We start from the raw sequence: 18,759 nt of genomic DNA on the forward strand, positions 1-18,759 counted from the left end.
AGAGCGTTGCTCTGTTTTAACACTATTCTACAAAAGCATATTCTTCTCATCAAGAGATCTGCATAAACAAGCAATTGAGTTAACTTGTTAAAAATTTGTGTGTATGACTGATAAATTTTAAGCAGCTCCACAAGAGACTTGATGCCCACTATGTCATTTCTGAAGCCCAGATAAACTTGTCTGCGACATAAAATAGAAGGTGGCTCATAGCAGCGGGTTTATAATTCATCGTACTGATTTACGAAGCCACAGCCATTGTGGAAGTTGTACCTCTTTTCACTTCAGGAAAAAGTACTGCACACCATTGAGAGTCATGTCAGCAGAGAGGAGATTATAATTAGAGAAAGAAAGGGTGCGATGACTCCACAGTCCATCCCAAATAAAAATAAAAATAAATGTATTTATATTTGTCAGCAATGAAGTGAAATCTGCATAAAAAAAAGAAAAGATTCCCTTGCTAGCCCAAGTATTCTGCTCTGTAGTAATTTTCACTTTAACCTAACCACACAGTGACATTGGAAAAATAAAAGATAACAAAGCAACACTATCTTCTTGTACAAAATCCTATCATAATATTCTTGTTTCGTTCTCATTGCAAAGGATGGTCTTCTTAATGAATAGTATTTTAAATGTCTATGCTAGCTGCTATATGAAGGTATACAAACCCTTTGGAAACACAAATTCATTATGCTTCACAGATGGCTAATAATGGTAAATAGTACATTTTACAAATGGTAAAACTGAGTGGCTGACCTGCTCCCAGCTTCCTGGAAAATGACTGGAAATTCTGAGGGGGTAGGCCAGCCATTCTGACAAGAGTGTCTCTCTACTCTCCGGAATGGAGTATTGACAAGTTTCTTCTGTAACTTTGCATTTTATCATTTGTTGCCCACAATATTTGGGCAGACTCAGGCTGAAATGGTTTGTGCTGTCTGCTGTCCTTCCCTCTGCTATGATTATTCATCTGGCAGTCACCCCAGGCTGTGGATTTTTTCTTGTTCATTCTCTTCCTAAATGACCTAACAGCATCACTTCTCGTATCCGTTCCCATCAGGCTTGTTTTGTGGTTGTATTAGTAGGCAACTGAATTGTAGCAGGGAATAATTGCCTTTCTTGCTGATTGGTACAGAAAGGAAGCCAAGGTTGGAGGGAGGCAAAGTCTTCTGAGGTATTGGCTAAGAGAAGGTGGCGCCCCAGAATATTCAAGAAGTGAGTTGTTCTCAAGGAAGGCAAGGAACAAACCAACTAGGTTTATACAGATGAGGAAGCGGGGAGAGTGGAAACTGCATTTCCCAGAGAAAAGAAAATTATAGAGTCTGCATTAATAGCCAAAAATACTGCAAAGTTTCTTCACACCTAGGCTCAGCTCCCAGTCAGCCTTCTGTGACCCATACTACTCTGTATTTATGTGAAAGTCTGTTCACAGCAAATGCTCGCTTCTGCTTGCATGTTTAGGTTTAGCAAGTTCTTGATTTTTTAAAAAATAAACGGGAAACGAGGCTGCTGTGCAGCAACCTTAACTGATAAGATTAACTATCTCAAATTGTGTGGTGGTGTTTTTTTTTTTCTTTTTTTTTTTCAGTTTTGTTATTTCATTTTTAATCTTCAACAAATTTTAGAATCAGGACAGCATTTAGAGGAACCAGTGCTTTCTTCCAGCTGCTGCTGAGTTGAGTTCACTGAAGTCAAAAACTCAAGTAAATTTAACTCACAGTAGCTGCATTTCACTTTAAATATTGATGTTAAGTGCATTTCTTCTGAGTCTGAATTAATCTCAGTGTTAGACCTGTGTAACTGGAGGCATGTGGTAACAGTGCTAGCCATTAAAGCAGTGCAGTAAATATTCCCTGCAGCCTCCAGGACAGTCACTTCCCCCACTCCCTCCTGCAACTTCAATTTATTTTTCCTTTTCTTCCTCCTTGAACATTGCATCCAAGATTCTTGCCCTCAGGTTGCTTTGCCCTGCACACACACTGCATTTGTAGATCTTCCTGTGATATCCTAGTGGGTGGGAGCTGCAGTTGTCGTCCTGCCGCGTAGTCACTGACCAAGCAGTGGTTTAGATCTGTTATCATTTGCATCAGCAGTGTCAAGCCCATTTCTGCCAAAATAAATGAGCTGTTGCAGGCATTGTTAGTGCTGTGAAATTAGATTTATTATAACAACAAAGAAACATGAGCAAGTGTAAGTGAACATTTGGTACTTATCCAGAAAGCAAAGGAAACTCTTTAGAAATTGTGATGAGGGTTTTGTACAATATGTGTCACTTTTGTTACTGCCCTGGGAAGCAACATTCTCTGCCCCTCATCCCTAGGATATATTGCCATTTTGTTCAGGAATAAAGCTCGTATAGGTCAGAATTATTTTGAAAATGGGGCTTGAGCTCCTATGTCATTTAGGCAGTTTTATCAATTCTACCCCATCATATTTCTTTCTAGCAGACAAACTGCTTTCCACCAGCCCTGCAAAACAGCTGCTGTCTTGACTTTCTTAGACCAAGCAGGAGTTAACAGCTTCATGTTTCCAAATCTTGTCTATATTTGTCAGTCATATGCACATTTTTTAAGTATTTTTCCTTGCTTCTGCCTTGTGTTTTATCCTTTTGAGGTAATTTGTTCATAATGCAGACAAATCCTTTGATTAATTATAGTCAATTAATTACTAGGCTTCTAAGCCTCTCATTTGCCCTCTTCACAAGTCTAGCCTAGCAATTTCATAGTTATAATTTTCTTATGTTTTCATATAGTTTTCTTATGACATGGCCCTATCTAATCTGCAAAAAGGGAGTAGTCGGGCGATGAAGCAGTTTGACAGTTTTTACTAATAAAAAGGCTCCTTTTGCAACAAATTTGCTTCCTGAGAGGAGTGAAGCTATTTGTGTCGTAAGGTACGAAAACCACGTAGTGGTTTGCAATCTGTCCTACCTTAATAGATATTTAATTTATAGCAATTAATATTAATCAGTAGGTATTATTGTAGTAGAAGATATCCAAAGCCTGAATCAGAGACATAAGCAAATAATCGTCCTCCTCATCCTCAATGGACATCGTCCTCCTTTATACCCGGGCTAAATTATGTTCTTGGTTTTTAATTTGCTGAGGCATAACCTTCATCATCCTTTAGTCAGAGGAAGCAACTACCACTGATACCCCCATGAAACGCTGAGGCTAGAGCTGCATGAAAGTCCTGGTATTGAATCCATACTAAATTTCTTTGGCTGTTTTTATTACAAATGTGAAATTTCTGTCAAATTTGCTGAAAGCATTGCTCTGTTTCAAAGGAGCTATAATTGACTGATGTTTTCATAAGTGAGTTAAGCAAATAATTGATGATGATTGCTGAGTTTTGCTTTGAGACTTGGGTTCGTTTAAATGTGACACTTGCAAAATTCATCGAGTACAGCCAGGGAAACCAAAATGGGAGAGAAAAAAGAAAGTAATAATGCCTTGAGGTTGTTGGGTTTGAACTTGTTTCTCCTGCAAAGTATAGCAATGACATTTCTAAGTAGTGTAAATGTGGTTGGACTCAAGTAAAAAGAAGCATAGAATCATAGAATATCCCAAATTGGAAGGGACACGAGGGATGAAGAAAAGGTGTGGGATGGTGTGGTAAACCCATTTCCCTTGCACCACAGTCCATGCCAGACACCTAAGAACAACCACACCTGTTCAGACTAAAGGTCCATCCAGCCAAATATCTCATCTCCAACATTGTCATAGGACAGGTGCTGGAAGAAGCAGCAAGTATGATACTTCTCGTTAAACATACCAAAACTTGACCCTGAGTATCAGTTTGTAACAAGGCTCTTGAGCTAAATAGTCATAGTGGTCCTTGATGTTCTGCAAAATCCACATTTGCTGTATTGTTTTTTTCCAAACTACAGCTTGTTGGACCGTTCCTTTTCCTCAAGTTTTTGGTTATGTTTGAAATGAATAGAAGATGATCATGGTGTAGATAAGCTATGCAGACTGTCTCAACACTTACTCACTTTGCCATTTTATTGTTATTCCACAGTTTGAGATGCTGACAGGATCGTTACCGTTCCAGGGTAAAGACAGAAAAGAGACAATGGCTCTTATTCTCAAGTGAGTAGTGAAACCTATTTCGTTTCCTTAACTATGAGTTAGCCGTGCCCTTGGGGCAACCTATAGGTCCTATGTATATGAAGGATGGAGAATAATAATGTGCATAATGAGTTTTTCAAAGCTTTGTAAGGCATGGATTTGATAAGGTACGCACAGCTAATGCCTGCATGTGGCTCTAAAATTGCCTTCAGAATAAATAGAAGGAAGTGAACTACTGAGCAGGCCTTACAAAAGAAATGCATCTTACTTTCCATAATACAGAATGTCATTATCCATACAGATGTGGAAATAGATTTCTGCAGGATAGCTTATGTTTTGTTGTTTCAAGGTTTCACATCTTGTCCTTTGCGTTTTTCACACTCACTTAATGTTAAGCACAGACTTAATTATTTCAGAGTTTGAAGCTTACCTTTCTATAACATTTTTTAATTTACTTCTTACATTTACGTTTTTTCTCTGTAACTGTGAAACCAAGGGAAAAGTTTTATTCACTCTAATCAATGTGATTTATTATCATTATTTTCACAATGTTTTCTTTGTTTCTTTAAATTTCTCTTTATTCCCAAATTTATTTCTGCAAACTAAAAAAAAAATTAAAAAGAAAAAAAAGTAGGAAAATGACCTATTTAGGCTGCAAACGATATTATGAGATTCATTAGATCTACTCTAGTGATGCCAGTGGTAAATCATTCGACAGAACAGGATCAGGCCCTCAGTTTTCATTGCGGTGTATTTAGGTAGTCATGCCTCTGGTCAGCAAGTTCATGTGCCTGCCCCCTCCTGACTACTGCAATTCCGCTCTGTAAACCACAATATGATGGAGAAAATTTTTGAAAAATCTATTTTCTTTTCAAGTGTTGTGTTCTTTCAGAGCCAAGCTGGGAATGCCACAGTTCTTGAGCATAGAAGCCCAGAGCCTGCTGCGAGCCCTCTTCAAAAGGAACCCGTCCAACAGATTAGGTATGGGCGTACAATTGATCAGTGCATTTGTTATGTGTGTTCCGTCTTGTCAGGTGGTGATCATTTCCTTTGGAGATCATTTCCCTGAGAGTTATCCTCTTCATTTTGTGTGCATTTTGTGTGCTTTCCCAGAGTGCAGGAAACCTTCAGCATTACTAGAGAAATTTGCAAAGAGCACAGGCAAAACACTGAAATCCCAAACATATTATTAGCTTGGATTTTATTTTTTCGGTGCAGAGGGAGAGTGAACCACCAGCATTTATGAACTGTGTAACCCAACTCCAGCATATGATAATATAGGGAACTGTGAAGACAGTGATCTTTTTTATTCTGTATAGGTTAGCTGCAGATCTGAGGTAGGGAGAAAAAGGGAGTAAAATTTTTCATGAGCTCTCCTATTCTAAAATGCATTTCAATGCTGTCTCATTCTGGTTGCTGGGAACATTTTAACAGTAGGCTTTCTTTGTTACCCTGCACGTATTATCTCCTTTCTTACTGATGTATTTTCACCCTTTGTTACTAATTCCATTTAAGTTGTGATAAACTGAAGGAATTTATTGGATCATGTATCTTATGCTGTCTCTACCTTTGGGAGTTTAATTAAGAAATTCATCACATTTGTTCAGGTCATGGACCATGCCTGGCACATAATTTTCATTGAAATTTTAGTCTTCATTTGTTATGTGGAAAAATAAGAATGGTCATATCAAGTGAATGTTACCATGATAACAGCAGTGTATTCTTTTTCATTTAGAAGTTATACCCTGTTCTGTGAAAAAAAAATACATATATATTTATATATATATATATTTTTTATTTTTTTTCCACAATAGTCTCAGATTCTGCTGCGTTTTGAATGAGCAAGGGAAAATCTTGTTTCTAAAGGAAGAGGGCAAACCAGAGGACAGTGGGGAATAGCTCCAAAGTACACATTTTATACTCCTCCTGGTTTCCTTTTCCTTTGTGCCTCTCTTGTAGGTTTTGTGTTTGTTTTTACACTCTAATACACCACTTATCAATACCTTTTGATTACTGGTATCCTCCACTCATTCAAGTCTTCCTATTTTTAAATTTCCCTAATAATTTTAAATGCTCTGTTCATCTCTTGCCACATCCAAAGCACTCTATCCCTGAGCCTGTGCCACAAAGTGGGTTCCCTTCCTCCCTTCACATCTGCCAGCTCTGGCAGACCAAGCCCTTGACTGAGGTGACACAACAGTTTTGATCCAGGCCGAGCATGAGATTTTACAAAGCTAGTAGTAAGATACCTGGGAAAACCTGAAAAACTGGAAATATGAAGGACCTCTGAAGATTCAGAGTTATATTTGTCACAGGAGTAGATGCATCTTTGCCTGATAGTGTTGGAATGAATTGATTTCCTTGGGTGAACTTCTTAGTGCAGAAAAAGAATTATTTTTCATTGGAATAATGAATTATTTTTGAAGGTATAGGAGCTTCTTTATGCACCTGCCACACAGCCAACCTGTGTAGCTCTTCTGCTATCAGTGTCTTAAGAAATTTCTAGACATGCTTTTCTGTGTCAGTACTTTTAGATGGAAACACTTTGCTCTGGAAACTCAAAGGCTCTGTAAAAGACCGACCTTGCGAGCAGAAACTGAATCCTTCAATTCTCTAAACTGTATCACAAGAAGGGAGCTGGCTGGTCCTATTTAAATGTGTAGTTGGCTCTCATTGTCATCTATGGGAGTTTTGGCAGCTAATAAATGGCTTGTCTTTTAAGGAATGGCATAGACCGGTTAAATATTGAGACTTGCGAAAAGCAATTTGCTGCTATTGCTTTCAACTGTTTACACTTGCAAGATTATTTCAGATTGGAGACATAAGGTTAGAAGCAAAAAGCTGAATTAGGAAATCACTTGTTCTGAGGTGTGGAAAGAGCAAGAGGTGCAAGAGAGGTTTCTCCCTTTCCTTGCGGTACCCACACTCACTTCTCAGATGCTGGAGGTGGTGCTGCTGAAGCTTTGCCACATAGTGCTTTTAATCCTCTGTGCAGCAGTCACAGCATTAGCGGTCTGACAGATGGCAGAGAGCAAACTGTTTGACAGCCCACTTCTACCACCATCTGCCTGAGCAATGGATCTTGCGGTTTCTAATAGGTACATGTGGGTGTGCATGCGTACATGGGGAAGATGAACGCTGTGCTCTGTGCCCTTGAGCTTTTGCTTGACCTTCTTGCTCCAGTATCTCTTTCCCTTGCTTCAGGTGAGGCAGCGTGTGGGCTATTCCAGCCCTCTGCTTTACATTGAGCCACCTTGGACTGTCACATTTTGGGTGAACGGATGTTTTCTGCATGAATGCAGCAACTCAGCTGAAGCCCCTGCCTCATGCAGTGACCCGACATGGGGGCTCAGCTGTTTTCTGAGGGAGCCTGGCTCTTGTGGAGGAGGACGGTATGGCGTAGGCTGCCTCCAGGAGAGAGTAGAAGACAAGAGCCCTTGCTCCACACAGGGAACAGAGACCACCCAGCCTCCTGCAAAGCCATCTTCTGGGCTGGCAGGAAAGGGGAGCCAATCCCTCGGCACGCTCCTGTGACCCTTTTCCTCCTGGGGGGACACCCACGTAGCCTGCAGAGGCATTGTGCTCCCATGGGTTTTAACTCCTGACCTGATGGCAGCTCTTGTAGTCTGATATGCCATAGAGGTGACAGTGCAAAAACATATTCCTCAGCAGGTTTCAATTGCCCTCAAGAAAAATAGAGATTTCTAGGTTTAATCCACATTCAGGAAAATAAGACCCTGCAGCAAACATAAACTTTTCCTCACTCCCCTCTTCTGTTTCTTTCTGCTTTCTTCTCTTTCTCTGTCTCTTGTTTTGTTATGCACTGCTCGTTTTGTGGCTTTCCACAATTTGCTATGTATCCAAAATATGCTCCAGTGAAGTCAGTGGGAATTTCTGGATGCCGGTCATTTAAAAAGGAGCTGCTCACTTAAATAAATGATATTGCTTAGCTTTAGAAATGAGCCATGGCAATTCTAGCCCCAGTATTTTCTCCATTTTAATATGAGGAATTACTAAGGGGCACGGTTTTAAACCTGAGATTTGTTAAAATAATATGAAGTCTGGGAGAAAGGAAGAGATTATTTATAACAAAAGCATTCAAGGAAATAAAATCTAAAAGTATAACAGAAAAATAGACCTTACGTTTTTTTGGGATAGCAGTGGAAATCTTCTGAAGGCATTCTGTTTATCAACTGATTGAGAATCAGCATGAAAGATGTTGAAAACAAGCTTGTTGGTAATGAAAGAAGAAATACTTAAATGGTTGGCCTAAATGCTGAACAGAAGTCAGTAGATAAAAGGACCACTTCAGCTTTGTAGATTTTAGCTTTTTCTGGGAAAGGAATAATAGTCTGAAGATAAAAGAAAAGTAGCCTTAGACATCCTGTTTTGAAAAATCTTTGGAAAATTAATGAAGCATGCTAAAATAAAGTGGAAACCATATTATGGATCAAACACTTGTTTTCAGTCATTGTTTCAGAAGTTTGCAAATCTGGAGAGTGTTTGTATTTAGTCCTAAAATATTTCAAACTTTGGCAAGCCAAAAGATGCTGGGCTTAAAAAATCATTTTATTCTGACTACCATCTTGCTTTTTGCTGTTTGGTTTTGATATTTTAACAAATGGAAGTAAAGATTGATTAGGAATTCTAAAACTTTGTTTTGAAACTTTGTTTTGAAGCTTTAGGTACAAATGAAAAAATACTAGGATTGGAGGGAGATAAATGAGGCAGAGAAGGAATTTAGTGATACCGTTTAACTGATTCTGTTTTTTAGTCTGGTGCCCATGATAATTCTTTAACAATTCTAACAAATTTTAAAGAAATGGAAAGTCTTTCTTTGGCATCTTTTGTTATAGGCACTGTCTGCCCTTTTCTGAACCTATATACTCTACTGTACAAATAGTCAGTTTAGCGCTGCATTCATGTTGTTTTGTTTAAATACAGAAAATTGCAGATTATGGATGGGCATAATTTCAAATTATTAAAATAGATTGACGGGAATATCCAGGCAAACAAGGTGTAAGCATCTCAGAAAAGAAATTATCATAAACAGTAAAGGTGTTAGTTCATTGCATTTCTAGTAACTTAAGGAAAGAACTAATTCTCACATACCCAAAGTCCTCAGTCTGTTCAGGTAGGTAAACAAATCTAAAGAGCATTTCAGGAACTCCTTACACTGCTAAGCACCATAAAGTTCTAGAGTCCTCATAATTGAGATTTTTGGCCAAAACAGTATAAAGTAAAAGCATGTGCTGGTAGACTCATCATAGAAGCTGAAGAAATGGTTATTCTTTCCTTAGTCCTATGTTTCTAGAGAAGAAACATTCTGCTTTGATGCATAGAAAGCTTTATTTTTCAGTTTTATGAGACAACAAGCTTTAAAAACAAATTTCTCTTTCATCAGAGTGATTGTGTACCATTTTTGTAAGCCTTAGAATGAATTTCAAAATGTGTGGCCCTGATCGTGAAAATGTAGTCGCTAAAATTTTATTCCTTGAAATTAAAATTCTGTAAAACCCTTCTACTCATTTTGAATATTCAAATAATAAACTTTCATAGGTCTCTTTTCCCCTTAGTGTATTTCAGGGCTCATGTTGTCCATAATGATTCAACAATCAAAAACAATTATAAATAAAACATGCATTACTGCATGCAGACACTTTTATTACAGTCATAAAACAATCTTATATAATGAAGTTTTTGCTTATTAACATGAGACTACTTTTATATAAATCTATATGCACTCCATAATGTGTTTAAGCTGGCAATTAGATCCACAAGCATTATTTATCATCTTGGACCCTTGTGGGACTGCACGGCATGTAGAAACACTTGCCGGCAATAGGCTTGATTGTGCAGATTATTCTTCAGAGACGTCTGGTTACAAAATTGTAGTTAAGGTGAAGTTAAAAGAAAGAAAAAAAAGGCAAGTAGAAAACTAGAGGAAGGCAGCAGGTGTACAGTCTTGGAGCCATGTGCTGCACTTCAGTGGTCTGCTCAGTCCTCAACTCTATTTTGAGAACTGTCCACCCCCATGAAGTAGGACAGTCCAGATGGGACCTCCTCTGGGCTTCTTTTCTCTGTGAGAGCACATCTCTTTCCAGTACCACTCTAGATTTGTAGAAGGTAGATGAATGGCCACATTCATCTGTGTGTAGAACACACACAGCAAATCCAGAGAGGCTGCACCGTAAGTACCTAACGCTCTAACTTCTCACTTTGATTTCCACACAAGGTCAGGGTGGCCCCTGGGGGCTCCCAGAGATGTCCCTGAACATGCCCTCAGGCCACTTCCTTCTTCTCTTTTTGGAGGGGACCCAGTCACAAGCCATTGCCAGCAGCCAGAGCACAGGGGCCAAGAGGGAGCTGTGGGCTACACAATCAGGCCTCACCGCAGGGAAAATCAGGGAATAAAAACTACAGGAAGGACTGAATCCTCTCGGTGATGTAAAATCAGCTGCTGTGAATTAGAATCCTTCGTTCTTTGCAAAATTAGGCTATTACCATCCTAAATCTCTTTAGTACATTAAGCTAGCCAGAGATGGAGTCAAGCCATGACATTCCCAACAACGTGTTCTTTCTGTGCCAGAGCTCCGAGGTGGCCCCAAGTGGGAAATGCTAATTTTTCAAACAAATACCCATGTCAAATGCATGCTACATTCCTTACTGCACACTTTAGTCCTCCACAAATAGAAGTAGCTACGGGTGGGATTTTTCCTTGGTTCTGATTTCTGCATTTTTGCAGAAAAGAAGGAACAAAAACAGTAGCAAAAAAGTGTTTGTTTCAAATAGTATATCATCTGAAAAAGGGCAATCATTCCCATCACACAACGATCTATCCGTAAGCCTACAAGACAGAGAAAAGTAAAGCAGCGGGGTAGGAAGCAGAGCAGAGAAGACTGAATGCATCAGCAGTTATCCTCAGCCTAAGGAATGCTACCAGTAATGTAGAGTGTCTGTAGCATTTATCCTAGTCCTTTGAAATCGGTTTGGCACTTGGGTTTCATCCTCATTTAGCAAAGAACAGCCACTGCACATTACAAAGTTTCCAATCACCACCACTGAACACAAGACATTTTTCACAGATATTTCTTCTCTGAAGAGTTATTTAATGTGATTCTTTTCAGAGTAGCTGTGCTGGTTTCATTTTTCTGTTGGCATTGCTGAAATTAGAATGAATCTTTCAGGGGTATCTAGTACAGACTTTAGACTGTGCATGGAAAAACTATGCTAAGAAAGAAATAAAACAAGTCTTATTGCTATCTAAGTCTTAGTATTTTCTTGTCCAATACCTAGAAGTCATAAACAACTATCCTGGGAAGAGCAAGAATAGGGTAAGCATATGTGATACTTCACACAAATTCTCTTCCAGTCTCCACCTGCTTTAAGGTCAAACAAGGGTTTTCCTGAACCTCTTGTGGTTTGTCAATGAAGTAATCTTTAGCAGATTTCTTTTCCACGTACTTTTTTGGTCTTCCCCTGAACCTATATAAGTATTTTGCCTCCGTGTCCTCTTTTTCAAGTAATTCCACACGTCGCATAACTGGTTGCTTTCTGAAGAAGGACCTCCAGATTGCTCTGAACCTGATTCCTATTAGCATCATTTACTGACATAAATTCTCATACAGAAAAAGATGTGGAATGTTTAATCCCTAACTCTCCTCCCCCTCCCTTTCCAAATAATCATGACTTTTCAGATCTCTGTCATATACCCTCCTCAGTCATCTGGTTCCAGGTCATACCCTTTGTTGTTGCACTTCTCTGATTTTTCCTAGCTCTAAAAGATACACCCTTTTCTAGGTGAGGGAATTAACTACATTCCACATTAACACTGCAGGTCTACAACAGATTTATACAGCTACATAATGATGTTCTCTTTTTTGTCCTCTTTTCTCTAAGATTTCATTTCACGGTGTATTTTCCTAGAACTGTCCATTATAACCCAAGGACCTCACTCCTGGCTGGGGAGGAGGGTCACCTCAGAGCACGTAATATTGTATACCAAGCTAGGATGTTTATCCTCATGTGCATCTCTTACGTTTGTCTATGCTATAACATTACCAGGATGGGGAAGTAATCAGACCAGCATTACTTGTGAGTTATTATGCAGCAGGCCTGACATAATCCGGTATGTTATGTTCACAAAGTGTTTGCTTTTCATATCCATTCATCAGTGAACGTTAAGCAGACTGTAGGAAGCTGTTCCTGATCAGTGCATTTTGGCAAACATCAGTAATGTCTTGTACACAAGGAGAGCGGATGTCACATTTTACAAAAGCTTGAGTTGACAAGACCTTTCTAAACTGCTTGTAATGCTGATCCTCAGGAAGTACAACTATTGCATTTAAAAAGCTGAGTCCTCTGAGGTGCCTTTTGCAAGATGCTTATTAATCCTGAGTCCTTTTGGGAATCGAGGATGTTAAGCATCCTTGTAAAGAAGTGCTGGGTACCTTTCAGGAACTGGTTCCAAATTTGCAATGTGAAGCCTTTGCTTCCAGATGTTATTTCTCCTTCTGAAAAAATGAAAATCGCTATTAATAAAGTCAGATCAACTCCTCCAAAATGGAACGCTAAGTCATCTCTGACAGTTGTTTAATTATTACTGAGCACCTGTTAGTTTTTGCAATGGCATTGAAGCATGTAAATTCAACTAAGGGAAGAAAAAAAAAGCAATCTTTTTAGATTAGATTCATTACCAGATCTCAGAGGAGTTTCCTTAAATTTCCAATAGAGTAATGTAAGAGAAGTTTAACAGTACTACCAGTGAAGGAAAGATACCAGTGAGAGTGATAATTTTGGTACTCGTGCGAATTTGAATATGGTGTTTGAGAAGGGGGAACCTAAAAACCTGACTTGCCTGAAATCATTTGGAGCCTTTTGATATTCTGAGTCTGAACTTATTAGTAATGCGTTTTTTCCTGCCTGCAGAGAATGGGTGATTAGAGAAGGTTTGCTAATCAGTGCAGGCAGGGGATCTCCTGTTGGTGGCAAGAGGCAGCAGTAGCCTTGCTGGAGCTTTGGGATGTTTTGGGGCCCCTCCTGGCCTTGCTGGTGCTTGTGCTCTGCTGCAGCTGAAATCCCGAGTCTCATCTGAAGCTTGAAGAGAGCAGCCTTGACACCAGCCTCGCTTAAAGGAAAAGGAAAAACCTTCAGCCCTCAAATATCCATTAACGAGGTGCCATTCTCTGTATTTATGGTTGTTTGTATGGTTGTGGCAGTTGTACTGTTCAGGCTTTCTTGAATAGAAGAAAATTTTAGATGGTGATACTGGCTTGTCAGAAGAAAAGAAGGATGGGGAGGAAAGCTGGAGAAGACGTGTCATGTAGCACTTTACTAAGCATGACTTTATTTTGATTCTTTCATTTTCTTGTCAGGTGCTGGATTCGATGGAGTGGAAGAAATTAAGCGTCACCCTTTCTTTGTTACTATAGACTGGAATGTAAGTGGAGCAGCATTTTAATTTTTTAATTTTTCTTAGCTAAATTTTTGAAGACCAACTGCCATGTTTAGAAAAGAGATTAAGTGATCTCTAATATAGAAGAACCAGGATCTAGAGCCTTTTAAGTGGGTACCTATGTCTCTGGCATACATATAAACATTTGTTCTCATACCACAAAATGAAAGAAATAGAAATCTGTTTTCTGCAATTGTCAGTTTTCTCTGACTGCTTGTCTCTGTTCTGTCTGATGGGCTGGCTAATCACAGTACTACCTGAGGCTATTTGCAGTGTTCTGCAGAGTAATTTCCACATTCAACTCTAATAAACATGATGCATTGATTGTGGAAGCTGGATCGGAGTGAAAACGATCAGTTTTAAATAAAGGAATTCCTGTAATATTTCATGTTTCGATTGCAAAGGAACACAGAGCCAAAGGGCTGAGTTTGAAAAAGATACTCCAAAGGGAAGCTGTCTGATGCTTTAGGTCTCTCCATCCTTCTGCTTTTATGTTCCATACCGAAATAGTTGTCCCTTCTCGTTAGCTCTGGCAAGCTGGACTAAATGCTAGTTTTATTCTTCCCAGCGTCAGGGACTTCCAGGAATTCTTTTCTCTCTTGAAACTATTCAGAGTAGCCCCAGGTCCACTGTTGCACATATCTGCCCATGTAGCTCCTAGAAGCCCCAAGACTTCCAGGTTCACCCTTCGCTGAAACACAGCATGGTGCCACTGGGACTGGCTGGTGTTGTAAGTCCTCCAACAAAGCAGCTTTGTTGGCGCCTTCTAAGTGACTATAGGACAGGATCTGGCTCTTCCGCTGTGGTGGGTTCAACAGAAAAGTACAACACAGGTGGATTTTCAGAACAGTGATTTTGCATCACTGGGTATACAAGTCAGCCAGCCAGAACAGGAAATAGCAACTCCTTTTACAAGTGGTTGATGTTTTATTAAGGTGAGTCATTAATTTAACATCGGCACTCAAAACTGGAACAGCAAACATTTTATCAAATATAACATGGTTCTAATAAGACATGTCAGACATGATTCGTATAGTGGTAAACAAGGATTTATTTTATTGCTATCAGTGACAGCTCATAAAGCTGGCAGTAGAGTTTAGCTAAGTACTTGATTCAGACTTGCAACAGGTTAAACCTCACTTTTTCAGTACCATATTTGTTCAAATTGGTATTTTTTGACAAACTTGGAGGCAAACAATGTTTGTTCTCTATCTGGGCACCTGCCAATGCATCAGAGCTCCTGTTTTCCCCATCCACTAGAATTTTCTAGTTTAATTTTGTCTGACCTATGTTATGGTGTTGTTACATCTTTTTCATATTTGATCTGAATTTACTCCTGAATGCCAATGTAACAGGTCACTGTTCTTGCTAATGCAATTGTTACCATAAATTCTAATAAAACAGTATGAATCTGTCCCACAGCCATTCTCGAAACACTGCCCAGGGCTTTACAATAAAGCTAATACCTCTGTGAAAGCACATTTTGTGGTGCCCAAGTGGCTTTTAAAAGGCACACAGAATCATTTATTTTGGAAAAATTCATGAATCTACTTTGTGCTGCATGTTGAAGAGTTGGCATGACTCATAAGCATGCTACAAGATGATCAACAAAAGTGGAGTTTGAGAATTTTCTTTATGGTCCCACTGATTTTTAGTCCTATTATATATGTTCTGGAGTCTAGATTTTTTTTTCCTTCTGCTTCTTACTAATCATAAGATACCGTTTAAAGACTTTACATTTACAAAAATATTAAGGGGCATGTTGCATCAGCTTTAAGGGTATTTTTAAAAATAGTCAACCCTGCAGATTATTATTAACCTTGCAGGTTATTATTGTCTGTGTTCCTCTGATATTTCCATGATCCTCAGCTTTGCAATTAAATAAATACGGGTTAGGTGCATAAATCTTAATTCAGCTGGGACCACTGAAATGGTGACGGTTTCTCCTTTTCTATTTGCTTGTGGAGCAGCTCAGTAACTCATTATGGAGAAATGAGGCTCTGCATCTTGAAAACGTGTTCAGCAAGGTCCATTGTATAGTCCGTCATCGTTTGAAAAAGTTCTTGTGGAGAGGTTAGGGAAATATATACCATGAAGAGAGTAGGTGTGCTTAAACGTGACTTGGAGCCAGAGATGGAGGTGTATTTAACCACCCTGTGATGACTTATCTAACCCTGTAACTTTGCTGTAAAATGTAGCTGTAAAGACTCATTTTAATCCAACATTATTGTACTCTCTTGGAGACAGATGGATCATTATTACACAGATCAGCTATCATCTTTATAATCTATTTCCTCATTTAATCCTAATTTCACTATCACTCATGGAGATCTTGTGAGGTTTATCTAGTTACAGCAGCAGTAACATATGCATTTCAGAGAGGTGTGAGCCACCCCAACCTTGAGCTGAAGCCAGGACTTTGTGTTATGATGATGATCGAGCCAATTGTTAGCACATTCTCTGTGGAAAGAAGGTCAGAGAGAAAAAATGGATCATGCACAGGTGTTTAGTCCTGATCTCTCTGTTGTTGCAGAAAAAGAGTCCCCAGTGCCCTCATTTTGTTCTTCCATTGTGTATATAAAAATCAATAAACAACAACATTGATGAGGCAGGATATTAATGTTGATTTATTTTATGCTTTGGTAATATAAAGGCCTCCGTGAGCAAGGAGGCAAGCTCTCATGGAGAGCTAAGCTACCTTGACAGGTATGATAGGACTGCTGCAATCGGCAGTGTAGGAACTTTCAGAGGCTGAAGTAAAATGATTCTCTATCAGAAATTATGAAGGGTCAGAATGGGTTATTGTCTTCTAGAAACCTGATGCAAAAGAGGTCCTTTTTTAAAGCAAACTTTTTCCTACAATACGAGTGACATGGTAACCAGGAACAGAGCACCAAGCTGCTTCATCTCAGTTTAAAAAAAGAGTTTCAAAACAGAAATGAGAGCTAGTTGCTTGTTTCCAAGTTATGTGTGATGTCTAGACATCATGGTGATGAAATCATTAGAAATGCAGACAGAAATGTATAAATCAGATCTTCATCTACTGTCAGAGTTGTTCCCTTGGGTTTTGGATTCAGGCTTGGTTATTGTCTCTATCACTGAAATGTTTACCTGTTGAGGCAGTCATTTCCCACTTTTTTCCCATCTCTCACTGTCTTCAAACAGACACAGCCAGACACAGTGTCTGGTTCAGATGAAGGCAGTGAATGCAGTGGAAATGACATACAGTGTGAAGAGTATTGTTATGATGCTGCAGATGCTCATGCCAAGTACGGCAGAAACAATAGGTACAAGCCTGGAAAACATGAATGTGGCTAGAGAAAACCATCCTCCTCCAGTCCTTTCCCACAATATCTTTGCTCCATTCCCATACTCTGGGGTGCTGCCTTTCAGTCCAGATGTAGTTTGTGTTTTGTAGGTAGCACTAAATGAACTGGGGACAGTCTAATATAGAGTATTTATGCCAAAATTTAAACTGTCATGAGCTAATCTCTGTATGAGTCTTGTTTTCACAGCTATTGTCACCCAGTAACAAAACCCTAAGTCCTCACTTTACAGGGTCAAAAATAGACGAAGGTTTCTGCAAATATCAGTCTTACTGCTCTAAGGCATTTAGTAGGCACCGTGATGCAAACTGGGTAGATACTGTGTTAAACGAATGAACTGTCTTTCATGATCAAGGCTGTGATTCCCAAGAAGATTAGGTGCACAGCTCCTTCCAAGTTTTACCTGCTTACTACATATGTACCCCTTTCCTCCCTAAGACAGGCAGGCCCCAACTGGGTTGACCTCAGATAATTTCAGTCAGTGGATCTTAGAAAGCACAGCCTGGCTCTTGGTATTTGTACTTCTGTTTCTTCTTTCCAGGTCATGCTTAAAGAATTTCTGGCTTTTCTCTGAAAATAAAAAATTAAATCTGTTTTTGCAGACTGCAGGCAGAGGACTGGGACTAAAGCAGTGGTTTTTATTTAGATGACAGGCTAAATTGGAACTGGAGCAACTGACATCCTAGAAAATGAACTGTCAAATACAGCTGGGAAGGAGTGAGAAGAAAGCGGACATGAGTTCTATTTCCTCCAATATTAATCAGAGATCAAACTGATCTGGAATTGTGAATTATTTAATTGCAGATTTTGCAAACAGCAAAAGTTGATCCCAAGGTCTGAATTCTGCTAGCTCCTCTGTCATTTGTAGGCAATAACATTGTGCCATTAATCTAGAAGAGGACAAACATTTTAGGAGGTAGTTTATCCTTTTGTCTGCTTATTAGGTTTTCCGTGACAGGTGTATGTATCAAGGGAGTTTATTCTCACACTATGAATGCGTCACTGTGGAGGGTAGCATCTTTCAGTTTCTGGAAGGTGTCTAAGTAGTAATTCAATTTTCATTAAAGAAACCATTGAGGAAATGACTAAATAGATTTCGACTAAATTAAACCTTTTTCTTATTTATTTTTTTTTTTTTAATGGGGGTGGGGGTGGTTTTTATTGTTTTGGGGGTTTTGACATTTTCCAGGCACGTATACAGGCATTCGTTTCTATGGATTATTCAGGACTGCATTTTTTTTAAAGATAATGGTAAATTAACTGCTTATAAATAGCAAGGGACAGACACATGTCCAGCATTTGGTTACCAGTCTTCTTGGTGTATTACCTGTATTCCCAGCTGATGAAGTGTGTTCAGATGAAGCTCATATTAAGGATCTGGCAACATCGGGACCTAGAAGAAAATTAGTTATTTTGATTTTTTTTTCTTTACCCACAAATCAGAAAGGATGTTGAAATATCGTGTTTTATTGTGGGTTGCAAGGTTCTGAAGATAAATTCAATTTGAAAGATTTTTTTACTCCTGTATTTTACATATTCACATGTTGACTTAGCAAAAGAGAAACGTTTCAGTTCACATTGCTTCAGCATTTGCTGAGCTGCCAGAGCACCACGTGGAGATTGCAACCCATGTTCTTGTCTGTGGTCCCTGCTCTGAGCCTGGCCTGGGGGCTGCAGTACATTTCCCTTGATGCACGCTTACAAATGGTCCCAAAGGGGACTGTGAGAGTTCAGCCAGAAAGGACAGCATAAGAGTCCTGTCAGAGAGGTGTAGGTGACTCAGAGGAGTCACAGTGCACATAAGGGAAGGAGGATGTTATTTTACTGTCCAGCTAAACTGAAATTACAGTGGCACCAAGAGCATGGTACCGTACCACTGTGCACACCAGCAGCCTCCTATCTCCATTTTTACACC

General features: G+C 39.2%; 1 protein-coding gene across 3 annotated transcripts in view; it reads left to right on the forward strand.

The window, feature by feature from the left end:
• Positions 1-18,759, forward strand: part of RPS6KA2 (ribosomal protein S6 kinase A2) — a 298,921-nt gene that overhangs the window by 243,499 nt on the left and 36,663 nt on the right. For all 3 annotated transcript variants that reach the window (XM_066994128.1, XM_048067792.2, XM_013186790.3), the window contains 3 exons: positions 4,015-4,085; positions 4,957-5,045; positions 13,439-13,503. In XM_066994128.1, coding sequence (XP_066850229.1) covers positions 4,015-4,085; positions 4,957-5,045; positions 13,439-13,503 — 225 coding nt within the window. The remainder of the gene's footprint in view (positions 1-4,014; positions 4,086-4,956; positions 5,046-13,438; positions 13,504-18,759) is intronic.

The sequence above is a fragment of the Anser cygnoides genome, chromosome 3 (genome assembly GCF_040182565.1).
Source record: "Anser cygnoides isolate HZ-2024a breed goose chromosome 3, Taihu_goose_T2T_genome, whole genome shotgun sequence".
NCBI classification, from domain to species: domain Eukaryota; kingdom Metazoa; phylum Chordata; class Aves; order Anseriformes; family Anatidae; genus Anser; species Anser cygnoides.